This window comes from Callospermophilus lateralis, unplaced genomic scaffold (genome assembly GCF_048772815.1).
Source record: "Callospermophilus lateralis isolate mCalLat2 unplaced genomic scaffold, mCalLat2.hap1 Scaffold_52, whole genome shotgun sequence".
NCBI lineage: Eukaryota > Metazoa > Chordata > Mammalia > Rodentia > Sciuridae > Callospermophilus > Callospermophilus lateralis.
The window spans coordinates 969083-984262 of NW_027514454.1; the positions used below are offsets into that span (position 1 = coordinate 969083).

Below are 15180 nucleotides of genomic sequence, written 5' to 3' on the forward strand. Positions count from 1 at the left end.
TAAGCATTACTAACATAATGCCTAATATAGGTCTGGGCCCCCTTTCCAGAGAATAGTATTTTTACGTATATTGTAACTATAATTAATTTTTAATTCTCCTGCTATTAAATTTCTGTAATTTCTATTTCTCATTTCACCATCAAAAACAGTGTTGTAATGAGCATCTTTGTTATGCCTACCTGTCTGAATTACCCTCTAGCTGGGGTATAAAAGGCAATCAGAATTTTCTGATTTATGTAACTTAAGGGGGTCAGGATTTTTTAATATTGGAGTGGGTTTTTTTGTAATTCTTGTTCATCATACCATATGACTGTATGTCCCAGATGACTCAGACACTATTTACAGTTCTGTTGGGCTTGCTTCCTAGGATCCGGAAAGTGTGGCAAAGGAGGAAGTGCACCGTCAAGAATGGAATTCTGACCATCTCACACGCAACTGTAAGTGTGTCTGTGGTTTTTCTGCCTGTTTCTTACACTTTCAGCCTCCTGAACCAGAAAGCTCCTCAGGTGATGTAACCACACTGAGGTTTTGCCCACATGTCGTTATGTGTGGATTTGGGTCAGATCATTTAGGATATTCTCTTATTATCTTGTCCTGTGGTAGCCTATGTCCTTCTGTGTCACCCCCAGAAACCTTTTTTTTTTTTTTTTTTTTTTTTGGTTTCCTCAACCTGAATTGGGTATTGTTTGATCTTATAATTTTATCTTTGGAAATACCATCGGCTGCTCTAAAAAGCCTAGTTCCTGCATTATAAAGTTGATAGAGGATGTTCTTTGCATAGAAAAGTAATGTAGGAATGATGTGTTTAGAGATGTTCAGTCATGCTGGCCGCAAGAGTGCACAGTGAAACAAGTTCTGTTTTGCCTTTTTGAACTAGCAACAAAAAATGGGGTGGGGGGTTGTACCTGGGATTGAACTCAGGGACACTCAGCCACTGAGCCACTTCACCAGCCCTTTTTTGTATTTTATTTAGTGACAGGGTCTCACTGAGTTGCTTGGTGCCTTGCCATTGCTGAGGCTGGCTTTGAACTCACGATCCTCCTGTCTCAGCTTCCCGAGTCACTGGCATTATAGCTGTGTGCCACCATGCCCGGCTGCAAAAACTTATTTTTAATTCTCAAAGATGCAAGTGTCCTAATGGAAAATGTATCACTCCGGGGATGGCAAAGTTCATTCCAGGTGTGTTTAAAAATGTGTGTGGCATTTAACCCAGTAACGTCAGTTTGGGGGACAAATTCATGATTGAACTGCAGTAGCCTGTGCTGAGTGGGGCCCTTGAGTTAGGATAAGCAGTCTGTTGCTGACAGAATAGTAGAAACAAGGATGGGCATTTATGGCATTGGCAATTTTTCATTATAGCTGAGTTTATTTTTCTCTATCAAGGAAAGGAAGTACCACTTACCTTCAGCCCTTGTGGTATCAGAACCTTCCTGTTACAGATAAAGAAATCAGACCCTAGATCTGAACAATGCTAGTAACTGGTAGAATAAGAAATTCAAGCTTGGGTCTATCCAGCATTAGTCCATGTGGTCCTGCTATTGTCTCTCTTCCTGTAGAACCCAGCTGTTCTGCACTCTGAGCTCTCTACATCTCTCTGTCCATCTTTAGCCAGGTACTCAGACCTAAACACACAGAAAATGCTTGGTACCTCGTTTCGCCTAGTACATGATGGATGGCATGCTTCCTAAGGATTGTAGTTCTCTATGAAACTTGAGCTGTTCTCCTCCTCTCTGTCCCTTGACCCCTGAAGAACCCTGTAGTGAGTTCTGGCCGACAGCCCAGCTGAGATTTTTAACCATCATGCCCATTCTAGCCAGCCACCCATCCGATAGCAGAAATTCCGCCTGCAGAGTTGGACCCATTAGGGGTTGCCATTGAGACTGTCTAGCAGTTGTTCATATATTTAGCATTTGTTAACTAAGTTCCATTCACCCATGTGCTGGCCTAAGCATCAAGTTACATGGGTGGAAAATAGATAATTTGGACCTTCTCCTCTTTAATTCCATATAGTTTTTACTAGAGTGAAAGTTTCTGATCTATTTTGACTATTTAGATCATGAGTTTGTTTTTTTTTTTTTTTTTTTTTTTTTTGTCAGATTTACAATGTGTCCCCTAATTTTCATGACCTTCTGCTGGAGAACTCTTCCCATGGATTTGCCTGGCTATGGCCCTCTCAGCAAGCATTTGAGAGCGACATGTGGCCTTACCTTGTTTTGTCCATTTACATTTCTTGTGAACTTGCTGTTGAAAACAGCAAGTGTGTGGCAGGAGATGGCCCAGTGATGAAGTGCATCAGCAGCACTGCTTGACAGTTATACGACCTTGGGCACATTGCTAAATATAGGAAATAAATGAGTTCTCTCTCACTCCCTTTTTCTTTTCTGCCAAAAGACGTTATTGTGGCTAAGCCAACAGTTTATGTGCTTTCTTTCTAATTAACAACAGGTATCGCACTGACCACATTGTTTGATGGCTGAGAGAATGGACTGTGGCATCCATCAGATGGGAGTCTGAATCCCAGCTCTGCCATTGACTGTATGACCTTGAGAAAAGTGTTTAACTCAAAGACGATGTGGGTATCGAGTGAGACAGCCCACTGTGTGTGCACAGAGTGGCCAGTCTCGCTGTTCTGTTAGCTCCTCACAGGTCACTGGCGAGTCTGAGCTCTGTTGATAATCCCCTCCTGATACAAACTGGGAGCTCTCCTGCCCCAGAGCAGCCCAGGGCAAACAGGCTCCTCCCCAACTGCTGATTCTCTCCCTGTTCCCCACTTTCCATTGGCTTTAAGCCACTTTTTTAGCTGCCAGTTACATCACTTGTAATCATTCCTGCCTCCATGGGAAGATCTCTAGTCAGTTTTCCCCACTTTGCAGACACCATTGCTTACTTAGGATTAGCTTGAAAATCAGGGCCAGTAGTTCCTGGGATAGCAAAAAGATGTAGTGACTTTGAAAAAAGTGAGGGAAAGAGCCTTTGGTTCTTTATAATCATCAATACTTCCTAATTGTGCAGATTACTGGGATTTGCTGTGCTGTCTCCACACATGCAGGCATCGTGTGCTGATCACCCCTCCCCACTGCTACACCTGTTCTCTCGCCTCCCTGCTCTCCTCACTGTCCACTCCCCAGACCCTTTTCCAGTTCCTCACATTCCCTCTGCTGCTAGAGAAGAGTTTTTATTGTAAGAAAACCTGAGGCCTTAATTCAGGAGCCCTTAACCCCTGAAAATTCCTCCAGCTTGCAGGCCACGCCCACCCCCACCCCCCCAGTGAATGTCACCTTTGCAGATTCTTCTACAAACAATGTGACTCGGGAGACAACCAGGTTACCTTCAGATTAATGGCATACAGTGTCTTTTGACTTGACCACTTGAGTAATACCTGCTCCCGGAGAGATTCATCTCCCCAACTCAACTATTCCATGGAGAAATACTTTCTTATGTACACCTGAAAGAATTGCATACAGCCCATCCCTAGATTTCACCAACAGATACATTGTTTTTCATGTATTTATTCAAAGATGTGTTTTTATTTATTATTCAACGTAACAGCACTGTAGGAATCAAATTTAGTGGGAATCTCTGCATTTGCTTTCATCATCATCATCATCATCTTCTCAGCTTATTTGTGAATATCCAATACATTTTTCTACTCTTAACTGTTATTGTTTTCCTTTTTGGTACTGAAGATTGAACCCAGAGGTGTTCTGCCACCTAGCTGCATCCCTAGCCCTGTTTTACTTTTAATTTTGAGACAGGGTTTCACTAAGTTGCCCAGGCTGGCTTTGAACTTGCAATACTTTTGCCTCAGCCTCCCAGGTAGCTGGGATTAAGGCTTACACTAGCATACCTGGTTGATATTAATATTTAATCATTTTTTCCCTTGCTCAAATCCAGGGTCTTATCCATGCTGTACAAGGGCTTTATCTCTGAGCTACACCCCAATCCCATCCAGTACTTTATAAACATAATATAAAATGCTTTTGTTTCAGAATTCCAACTATTAACAAATCTATGGAAAAAACTTAAGAATAAAGAAGCTTGTGTCAAGTCACTAAACCATTCTTAATAGATTTCTGTACTTTGGATTTCACTGTGGTGGGCCTCATACTAGGTTTGAAGTCTAAAGTCGTAATCCCCTGTTCATCCCCCAAGCAGGAGACCTGGGGCTGCTGCATGGAGTTGAGAGGAGGTGACTCTGCCAGTTCTTTCCTTCCTGGCTTCAGTGATCTTTTCTTTTTGTTATACTGAAGCCAGGCGCTGGGTCTCACTTGGCTCCCTTGGCCCTGGTGAAGGTGGTTGGTGTGAACTGCCGTTCCCACTGGGGTTGACAAGCCCCAAGGCAGCTTCAGCTGCCATCTTACTCCAGTCTGTACCTTTGAGTTATTTGCATTTCCTTTTTTTAACTAAAAGCAGTATAAACATAAACAGTATAAATATAATAAATCATCAAAGAGATGAAGTATTAGAATTATAGTCTGACTTCATTGTAGTAATCCTATATAAAAGCCTAGGCAGCTGTGCTTTTCAACACCCTCACTCCCTGAATTAATTGACCTCAATACAACATGCTTTTCAGATAATGGGTTGAAAAAAGAAAGAGAACTGCCTTTTATTGAGCACTTAGTGTTCCCTATATGTGGTCTTCAAGAGAGTCCTCAGGATAGGCGCTCCTGCCTTCATTTCTCATTAGGCTAAGGTTCCTTAGTGGGAACCTGGTCTTGCTCATATTGAATTCCTAATTCTAGCACATTGCCCAATATGTAGTTAGTGCTCAGTGAAGATTTTTTAAATGAAACTGCATTTTATGGATGAGTCTCAGAGATACCACGCTTGGGGCCATGTAATTTGTAAACTGCTGGACAAGTTCCAAAGCCCATGCTCTTTCTACTAGACTGTAGGCCTCTCCTCAGATGCCAGATTGTTGTTAGAAACTTTCAAGACTAACAGCACTTTGGAACAAAGTCACTTCCCATGTCATTGAATCAGTCAGCATCTTCAGATAGAGAAGGCTGCAAGGACTTTTAGGAGGGGAGGGGAGTGCTGGTCCTGGGGATATTGCGAGGGCTCTAGGAGTTTACTCTTGAATCTGAAGACTGCCTAAATGATATCTTACATTTTTAAATGCCTATATGTGCCCTGAGGATTAACAGCATAACAGCCATTAAATTCCTAGTCCCTTGGTACTGGGGTTATAGCTCAACAGTACAGCACTTGCCTCGGATGTATGAACCACATAAAAATAAACAAACAAAATACAGGTATTGTGTTCAACGACAACTGAAAAAAATTCTTAGTCACTTGTTTCTCGATATGATGATATTAAAAGTACTTCAATGACACATAGAAGTACAACAAAAAAGTTTGGTTATTTAGTCAAAAAGACTAGGCATCCCACTGGCCTAGACCAGGTCGAGCACCTGCAGATGATGTGAGGGGCCACCTGCCAGGAGGCCCATTGTCCTCAACAGGGAGATTCAAAGCACAGCCCTGGAATCCACCTGTGAGTAGTGTGTGCTCAGCTTCTTACAGGGCATGCTTCATTACTGAGCTTGTGCCCCGCTCTGTAAAACAGACTAACAGTAGTCCCTGGCTCTCAGTGTCTTGAGTATTAAATAAAATAATGGATTTAAAGGCTTTAGAGACCTTGGACCACAAAAAGTGTTTCCTGAGCTCAATGGTTGTCATCACCTCAGTGAGCTGAGCTGGGGGCCGCTGCTTCCAGAACCTGGGAGACAGGCTACTGAAGCTTGAGCTCTGTCTCTGATGCTGAGCCCAGGGGAGGATTCCCCACCTAGATAAAAGGGAGCCCTTGACAGTGCCTGATTGATGGGCATTTGTAAAGGTGAAATGAGTTCATTGATTATGAGTAATGGTAGCAGAGGAGGGTCAGGACTGTGCTCAGTGCATGTTCCCTATCTGAACTGTTCGTCGTCTTCCCTAATGTGTTACTATCTCCATTTTAAATTGTGCTTTATTGGAATTCTTTTGTACCCTTACTCCCTTTACTCCTTGACACATTACAAAGCCAGTTCAGGGTAAGTATTTTCTTATAGAAATTTAATTTCTGCCCGTTAGGCTTAACTGCAGTTCCGTCACCTCCCAGGGCATTTCGCTAAGGCAGGGATTCGATGTGTCTCTGCTTGTCCTTGGGCTCTTCAAATCAGTGGACATCTCCCCAGGACTATTGCTTTTGAACCTATGCAGAGCTCTGGAGATAACAGTTAGCTGCTGGGGCGTTGAAGGATGCACTGAAAGCGCTCCGGAAGCACAGGGGAGCCTGGCAAAGGACCGCTCCTGTCCCTGAGTGGATCAGAACTCACTCCTGCCCATGGCTGCCCTTTACAGCTCTGCGGCTGTTCTAGACTCTCTCTGAGCCCACCTCTTTGTCCCCATTGTCACTAGGAGAAGAGAATCATTTCATCAGTGGATTAGAAAGCAACATTGTGACTTCAAAGAGGGCAAATTGTGGAGCCAGTTAGATCCAGGCTCCACCCTTGACAAGCTGTAGAGCCTTGGGTGAGCTCTTCAAGCTTTTGGAGGCTTTGGTTTGCTCAAATATAAAGAGGACACACTTTGTTCATTGAAATGTTTTTGTTCGTAGCTGTCTAAGCCAGGCACTGGGCTAGGTCCTGTAAGCAGTGATGAATCCGTAGCCCTGCCCTCCCAGAGCTTGGAGTAAACAAAGGGTGGGGACTGTAGGGGCAGAATGCAGGAGGCCATGATAGAAGATGGTGCAGCGGCTGCAATAGTGTTGGCAGAGAGGCTTTCTGGGCATTTAATGCCAAAGCTGGGGAGCAGCCAGCCTTGCCAAGGGGAGAGAGGAGCCTCTGCTCCTGAGCTGAACAGCATGTTCAAGGAACTCAATGGAAAGTAGGACTCTGAAAGCTGTTACCATCTATCTGCTGGATAACAGAAAAGGAGAAGTCGAGGATAAACTTGAACTAATATTATTTCTTGAACCAGTATTATTTTAATCTATTTGAACTGTCTGCTCCCCTATTTTAATAATAATTTTCTGTTCTGTGTCTCTTCCACCAGCTTGAGGTAGTGCCAATTTTCTGTCACAGTATCATCCACCTCACCCTGCTGCCCTTGGGACCTGGGAACTCTCCCTTCTTTTTTTTATACAAAATACCAGAATTGACTTTCATGAATGAAGTTCAGATGCAGCTGGGCTGAGCTGTAGAGCACTTGCCTAGTAAATGCTAAGCCAAGGGTTCCATCCACAGCATGGTGGGGTGGGGTGGGGTGGGGGTAGCTGCAGGTGCAAAGGCACAGGTGCTGAACGTTCTTCACAGCTGTGTTCACTAGCAGGCGGAAAATGCTGTGTCAGTACCAGTAGAGGTATTTGGACATATGAAAAAAGCAAGTGTTTCCAAACTCAAGGTCACTGTGGAATATCCCTGTAGGCTTCTATTGCAAATGAAGACATTAACATTTACAAGAGAACTTCACAAATTCAAGTTCTATAAAATGTAAGTTTAAAAATGCATCTGCTTACACCTTATAGTTTATCTGTCCTTTTAAATAATACACCGAGTAGAGGTTTTCAATATTATGCATTCGAATGAAGGGTCTTCTCCTTTTCACTGTTTGAATCCCAAGATTATATATTAGCAGCATCAATATAATTTATTTCAGAGGAAAACCCATATCACTTGCACCTCAATAAACTAATACAAGTGATTGGAAGAGGCTGCCCCTGGCTAAGTGAGCTAGTAAGTCTCTACCCTGATAGCATATTAGACTGATCTGGAAATGGAGCCACCTTCCAAGACCCTGACTCAAAAGAAAATATTTAAAAGGACTGGATATATAACTTAATGGCACAGCATCCCTAGATTCAATCCCCTACCCGCTGTGCTGCTCTGTAGCTTCCTGTCTGACCATGAGATCCCCCTCTCACACACTGCCACCGCAATGGAATCTACCAGGAGGCAGTGTAGCCAGAAGCAGGGATTCACCAGAGCTGGCACCATGCAGTTTGAATTTTGGCCTCCAAAACTGTCAGGTGAATAAACCTTTTTTCTTCATAAGACACCTAGCTTCCAATATTTCAGATTAGTAATAAAACAGTCTGAGACATTTCCTGCGTGCCAGCCCTTTACATACGCTTTCCATTTGCCTTTCATTACACCTTCACAAGGAGGTGGGTCATCTCCATTTTAATCGGAAGAAGTCTGAACATCCCGTAACCAATAAGTGCTGGAGCCAGATTTGAAGTCCAGATCCTGGGCCACCTCTCACAAGGAAGCAGAGCATTGGACACTTGTCCTGCATCCCTGAGTTCATTGCCACAGCAAAAACAGCTTTATTTTCTCTCTCCATGCTAAAGAGCTCAGAGGGGCTAAGGTGCTTGCTCCTGGCTCCATTTGTAACACCAGGTCTGATTGCCTCCATGTGAGGTTTTTTCCCTCCATTATCCTCGGTACCTTAATATATGAATAAATTGCTTTTTTAAATTAACAGAACATTGCTTTTCTTCAGACATACCGAACTTTCAGGAGCTCAGTTCCCAAAGTGTGACTCCATTAAAGCTAGGTATTGTGTAGTAGTCTCTCATGTGGGCATCAGAGAAGATCAAGCATTGCAGCCTTGATTTCTTCTTTTGGCAAAACCTCTGGAATAACAAGGGTGTCAGAGAGTTAATGCCTCCTAGGATTTAAGGACCTGCCAGATAAGTCTCTCCTGCTTTCATGTTGAACAGAGATTAGAGGAAACTCCAGCAAGAAACTTGTTTCATAAATGAAGAAGGGAGGATGAGATTGAAGATTTAAATTTAAAAAGAGCCTTCATATCAAAACCTCAGGCCTCGCAGCTTGTGAGGGTTGTGGTCTCAAAGCCCTGCCTTGGAGGTCCCACACACAGCGTGTCATTCTTAGTGCTTCCTGTGCAGCTCTGTAATTCTAGTAGAAAAGTCAGTAGAGAAGAACCTCATTAATGTAGAGCCCACAAATTAAGAAAGCATATCCATTTGGTTACAGTAGATGCAGTTGGTTGTTCAGGGATAAGAAGAAGAAAGAAAATCCTGATTTTACAATTTCAAAGGTAGAAAACAAAAGCCTTTCCATCTGAAATCAGCCTCCTTTCATGCTGCCCTGCACCCACCCTCCCTGGCACACAAAAGTAAGGTTATTTTAAAACGCTCGGCCTTCATCAAATGCTCTGCTAGAGCTAGCTGTGACCTTAACATGAAGTTAGTTAACTCTCTGTGCCTTGGTTTCTCATCTGTTAAATGTGGGGCAATTTGATGGGGATGTTGTGCTAATTAAACGAACACGTGAAACCCTTGGCACAGTAAACGCCACACACCTGTCAAGAGACTGTGCCCTTGCTCTGAAGGACAGACGCCGTGTGAGGATGAGATGAGTCTGGTAGACATTCTCAGCCACTCACTGCCTGCTCTGTGGACAGTGTATCTGGGATCTGGAATGACTCCCCAAGCTTGTGTATTGAAAGCCGGGTTCTCACATGCAGCGAGGTTCAGAGGTGGGGCTTTTAGGCAGTGATTGGAAGGCTCTGCCCTCATTAGTGGCTGGATGGACTCCTTGGAGGCAAGAGCTGGTTGGAGGAGCTAGGCTGTTGGGAGTGTGATGCAGGACTCATGCTCTCCCCAGCCCCTTACTGTCTCTGCTTCCTGGCTGCCAGATTGAGCACCTCTTCTCTGCCAAGCCCTTTCACCCTGATGTTTCCCTTGGAGCCACCTGAATATAGACCAAGTCCTCTGAAAATATGAGCCAGAAAAATCTTTCAAGTTCTTATTGTCAGGCATTTGGGTCACAGAAACATTAATCTAACACAATTGACAAAATGTAATGAGAATATGTTCCTTAAAAAAACAGACCAGGGCTCAGATGTTTTATCATTGCATTTTTTTATAAATATGGGAGGTCAGGAGGTTTTTGGTGTCTAACTCCTATTAAAGAACAAGTCATGGATCAAAGAGGCTACCACAGTTAGGAAATGTGAATTTCAAAATTCTTCTTTTACTGACCCAAACTCTATACTGGCAAATAAGCCCTCAATAAATGTTTGTGGAAATGCTTTAAAGGATGAAGAGCACAGTTTTCAGATGCAATAACAGCATCAGCCCCACAAGAGCTTCTTACCTAGAGCCCTGATCCACTCTTTCCCCCTAGATATAATATAGCACTGTTTAATGCTGATCCTGAGAGGAACTACATTCTCTCAAAGGTAGAGTAACCCAGCTACACCACTCCTAAAGAATTAAAGCCAGGATATTATAGTGATATGCACATACCATGTTTATAGCAGCACCATTCACAATAGCCAGACTATAGAACCAGCCGAGGCGTCCACCAATAGATGAATGGATATAGAAAATGTGGTGCCTGTACCCAGTGGAGTTTTATTCAGCCATTAAGAATAATGAAGTAATGCCATTTGCAGGAAAATGGATGGAATTGAGAGCATTATGTTACGTGAAATAAGCCAAACTTAGCAGGTCAAGTGTCACGTGATTTCTCTAATATGTGGAAGCTAGAGAGGAAAAAAGAAAAAGATGGAGAGGGATCTCATAAAAAGCAAAGAAAGATCAATCGGCTAGAGGAAGGGGACCAGAGAGTGGGATAAGGTGAGGGAGAAAAGAAGTGCTGGGGAGTGATACTGGCCAAATTGTGTTGTTATATTGTGAGCAGGTACAAATACGTAACAAATCCTATCATAGGTACCGCTATAACACACCAATTGAAAAGGTGGGGGGTGGTAAAAAGGTAACAGTTCCTTACTGAAATGATAGAGAGTTTCTTGAAAACTGGAAATTAGTCCCATGGTTAAAGTGATTGGAAGGTTAGGGGTTAGGGCCTTCATTATCTTCCATAGTGTACAGAAGTATGTTGGTTAGATCATCACCTGCTTCTCTCCTTAGCTCCAGGAAGGATCACTAAAGGGATAGGGAACTTTGGTTTGGCCACAAGAGTAGTAATTTTGGAATGTGGAGCTTGTCAGGAACAGGTTTCTGGCAGGCCTGTTATGTGATCCAGAGGGAAATGAAAGAACTGGCCAGTCAAGAGCAAGAAGAACCAGGAAAGGAGGAACAAAATATTTTCTACTTGGCAAATTTTCCACGTCTTACCTGGACAGAGAAACAGTGTGATGAGTGTCTAGAGACTTGTTCCACCCCAGCTTTGCCTCTTTTGTACATGTGTCAGTTTACCCCACCTTCCTGACCTTGATTGCTTTTTAGTCCACTCATGTATGTGAAAAGAATACATCTGTGTGTGTTAAGAAAACAAGGATTTATAAAACAGTAAATACAGGTTTGATCAATGGATGCAAAAAGGCCGGACACCTGGCATGCACCTTGTTAACATCAGGGTAATAACTGTGAGGATCATTGGGTGTAAAAGTGGTGTTAACAAGTGATGTTGAGTTTCCTCTTTCCTCCATCTGTCTCTTCATTTTTCTCCAGTGTCTCTGCATTATTTTAATGAAAACTAAAATCTGTCAAAGGACAGGCTCAGAAGAGAGCCTGGAACAGAGCCATAAAATCTTCAACTGACAGGTGTGACACTTATGTTTAGAGAAGAAGTTCTCAGAACCTTGGAAAGAGGTGCTACCCAGGAGCACCTGCAGGTGCACCTGCCCTTCCCCTGTTTGCTGTCAGGTCTGGGTAATTCGCACACCCTGACGCAGTTACTCTTGAGTCACTCATTTGAAATCCTGTTTAGCCATCCCCAGCCTTGGGCACCACTGCTTTAGCTCTGATTCAGACTCTTCTTGCCACTCTTCTGTCCTCCTCTCTGAGTTGCTATTGGCCTTCTCTACAGCCACGTCCTGCAAGGCAGGTCTGATTGGTCACTGCCTGCTCAGCTTCCTTCTGCAGGTTGCCACAGCTCTAGGAATGGAATCCCTCAGCACCCTGTGCAGTGCCTCACCTGCTTCTCTGCTCAGCACCACCTGGGGCCGCTTGTCCCTCCTTGCACTCCTGGCCTTTCTACCTGTACCTCCAAACTCTTCCCACACATCTGGCTTGGTCCTACTCCCTCCTCCCCGAGGTCCTCACTGGAAGGTCCAGGATGCCTCTAGCGTGTACCCAAGAGCTGGGGCTCCAGGACTCCCTGGGCACCAGGCATGTCTGGAACACATTCAGGTCTGTTTCTCAGAGCCGCTTGAGGATACAGACCTCATGTTTTTCAGATGTGCTAAGTATGTGGTAGAAACTTAACATCTGTCATATGAATGAGTAGTTATTTCATGTTCTAAAATTTATCAATTATGAAAGTAAATCCTTGGGTGAGAATCAAATAACCTGAAAAAATATTAAGATACAAGTTAATCTTGGAACTTCTGCTCTGTTGACTTGTAAGCTTTACTCTTCTCAGGAGCTCTAGTGCGGGGACATCCCGGCATTTCTAGGTCTGGGAAGGCCATACTGCTGAGTCTCCAGGTGTGCTCCACAGAGGAAGCAGAAGAGCATCAGGGCCTCTGATCCACTCAAACCATTTCCTTTCTGAGAGATCTTAGGAATGTTGCTTCTGTGTGCCTTAATTTCTTTGTCTAGTAAAAGATACCTATAAGACTTCCCTCCCAGGGAAAATGTATTTAGGCACCTGAATTAGTCTTTTCATTTGATAACTTTGAATACCTGCTGTATGCCCGGCACATTTTAGTAGGGGGTGGGGGGAGTGTACCCTTGATGGGAAGAAAGACAAGAAGCAAAAAGGGGAGATAAGAGGCTGGAAGAAATACTGTAGGGTAAGAAGGATAGCCATGGGAAGAGGGGCCCAGGAACAGTCCCCTGTGGACATGCTGATTTGTGAGCCCTGAAGGGAGGGAGGCAGGAGTTGAGGGCATGTGGGCTGGCTTGGACAGCAGGAAGGGCCAGGCCCTCCACCATGGTAGGAGCTGAAGTCAGTCGAAGGGGCCTCTTGTGGCACCTGAAAGTCAGGGTACAGACTGGTTTGTATTCAGAGTGGGGCAAGAATGCTCAACAGCAAGGGACTCCGTGCACTGAACTGTCTGTGAGTTTTTCTTTTTTTTTCTGCCTATACTTAAACAATATGAAAGTATTTCCTAAACTATCCCACCCTGATGTAGCCCAGAGCAAGTCATTTAGTTTTACTTTGATTTTACTCTATGCTGAAACCCCAGAGAAGATTACATCTTCTTTAATCAGTACACCTATAATTTAGTACTAAATGTCTAGAAAGTTCTCTGGAATTTTGGGAAGTTGGACAAACATCTGGAATGACTATTTTTACCACAGTGGTCTCCAAGCCTAACGCCTTGTCCCTGGGCTTTGGTTGATCCTCCACTTCCCTTGCTGGCGTTGGCAGGCTCAGCACTGCTGGGTCAGCTGCTGAAGACAGTCAAACGTTGTGTTCTTTGCTCCTGAAGAATCACATTTGAAGTGATAAGTCGCTTGTCTGATTCTTCCCTGGCAGCCCAGCTTGGGAAACACCCTGGATACAGGCTGTGTCCATGTCAAATAAGGTTCTAATAATGGGCAAATGTCAGTCCTGTAGCCTTGAAGTGCTTCTGAGGGAAGAGAGATACTCCGTTGCCACTGAAGTTATATCTCAATCATGAATGACTCCAACCGTAGTAGACCCTTTCATCCAAAGCTTTCCAGAAATCAAGTGCCGAGGAGTGAGAGGTGGGTGGTACTCTTTAACCTGCTTGAATGCAATTAATATTGAGCTGAAGGGTTTTTCCTTTAAAAAAGATATTGTATCTGTTGTTTGGTATATGGGGGGGGGGAACACACACACACACACACACACACACACACACCAGAGAACTCTAGATTTGGGAAGAATAAGAAATCACTGTGTTAACCCTCTGCCACATTCAGATCTGAAGAGTGTCAAAATTCTTAAAATTTTCCAAGACAAATTTCTCTACTTAAGAATCCTAAAACCTCTTGTTGTACTTTGTCACTTAAAGCTTGAGAAGTTCTTTAGCATGCCTGGCTCAAATTTTCTACAATTTTTTAAGTACATTCATTTTCATTTCTGCAAATGGAAAACAGCTGCCCAGCCTTCCAGTAACAACTTTTGTGAACTTGTAGGTGGTTATTAAGTCACCCCCAGCCACCTTCCTTTGGACTAAGCAGTGCCTTCAACCCATCTTCAGAGTTTCCACTTCCTATTTCTTTAATCGTCTCTCCATCTCCCTAAGCTTTTCTACATCCTTCTTTAAATGTGGGTTTCAAAGTGGAACAGGATTTGCACCATTAACTGGGTCACTTCCTTTTCAGATCATTGTACATCGCTGTCATTCATATGGGAAACCTGGCAATTTTATCAACATCCAGAGATGAGATTTAGGACTAGCAGTTTCTTTTGCCTTGGGCTGGGCTTGGTCTGTGGCTACAGATACCAGCTTTGGATTCTGAGACCCTTAGCAAGCTAAACTCCAGTTCTCTTCTAAGACAGGGTGCAGGCCCGTGTCCCCTCCCCTCCTGCCTGAGTTCAGCAGCCAGTTCTGGAGCACAGGAACCATTTCCCAAGCACTGTGCCCTCCTAGGGAGGAATCACCCATACTGCACTCCAAGTTCCATTTCTAAATCAAGGGTACATGCAGTGATCATGAAATTCCATGGGATCTCTCTCACCTCCTCTTCTGAGATGGTTTGCTTTGGAACCAATAGGGGATAAGGACATGGTTTTCTGTGTCTAGTGTCATTGAAATCACAGAGGGGGAGGATCTTGAATTTGGTCCGAGAGTACAGGAAGGTCAACACAATCGTTGAGGGCTGTTGTTTAGGAGAGATGCGGAATATCGCTGATTGTCTTGACTTTGTTCCATCTCTGTTGTTTGGGGTTTTTTGGACCTCTCTGTCCCTCTTCCCCTCTGTCTGCCTGAATACTTGGCATTCCTTGGGTGGAAACATGGGAATTTGGGGCGCTCATCCAGAGCAGGCAGCAGGTCAGAGCAGACAGCTCCATTGCTTGCTCCCACAAGCTTCTGTATCCAAGCATAGCCCAACTCAGGCACTCAGGTGACTTATTCTTCAGCCCCTGCAGGAAGCAGCGTCCTTAAGTCAGCATTGGCCAGCAGGTGACCATGCACAATTGTAGGCAGGAGAGCTGGAATGTCTGTGTGGTGAGACTCCTAGGTAGCATGTTGGCTAATGTCAGGTCTGTTTTATATGTGTGGCCGAGAGGTGTGCTCATGAGTGAAGAGAAATCCTCAGAGTTCTCTCTGCAGATATGG

The 15180-nt window shown here is 44.0% G+C and overlaps 1 protein-coding gene across 2 annotated transcripts in view; it reads left to right on the forward strand.

The window, feature by feature from the left end:
- The window catches only part of LOC143388093 (arf-GAP with SH3 domain, ANK repeat and PH domain-containing protein 1-like), a 204961-nt gene that overhangs the window by 171041 nt on the left and 18740 nt on the right, over positions 1 to 15180 (forward strand). For both annotated transcript variants that reach the window (XM_076842074.2, XM_076842073.1), the window contains one exon: positions 368 to 437. Coding sequence is in view for 1 of the 2 variants with exons in the window: in XM_076842073.1 (XP_076698188.1) it covers positions 368 to 437 (70 nt within the window). In the remaining variant the exon portion in view is untranslated. The remainder of the gene's footprint in view (positions 1 to 367; positions 438 to 15180) is intronic.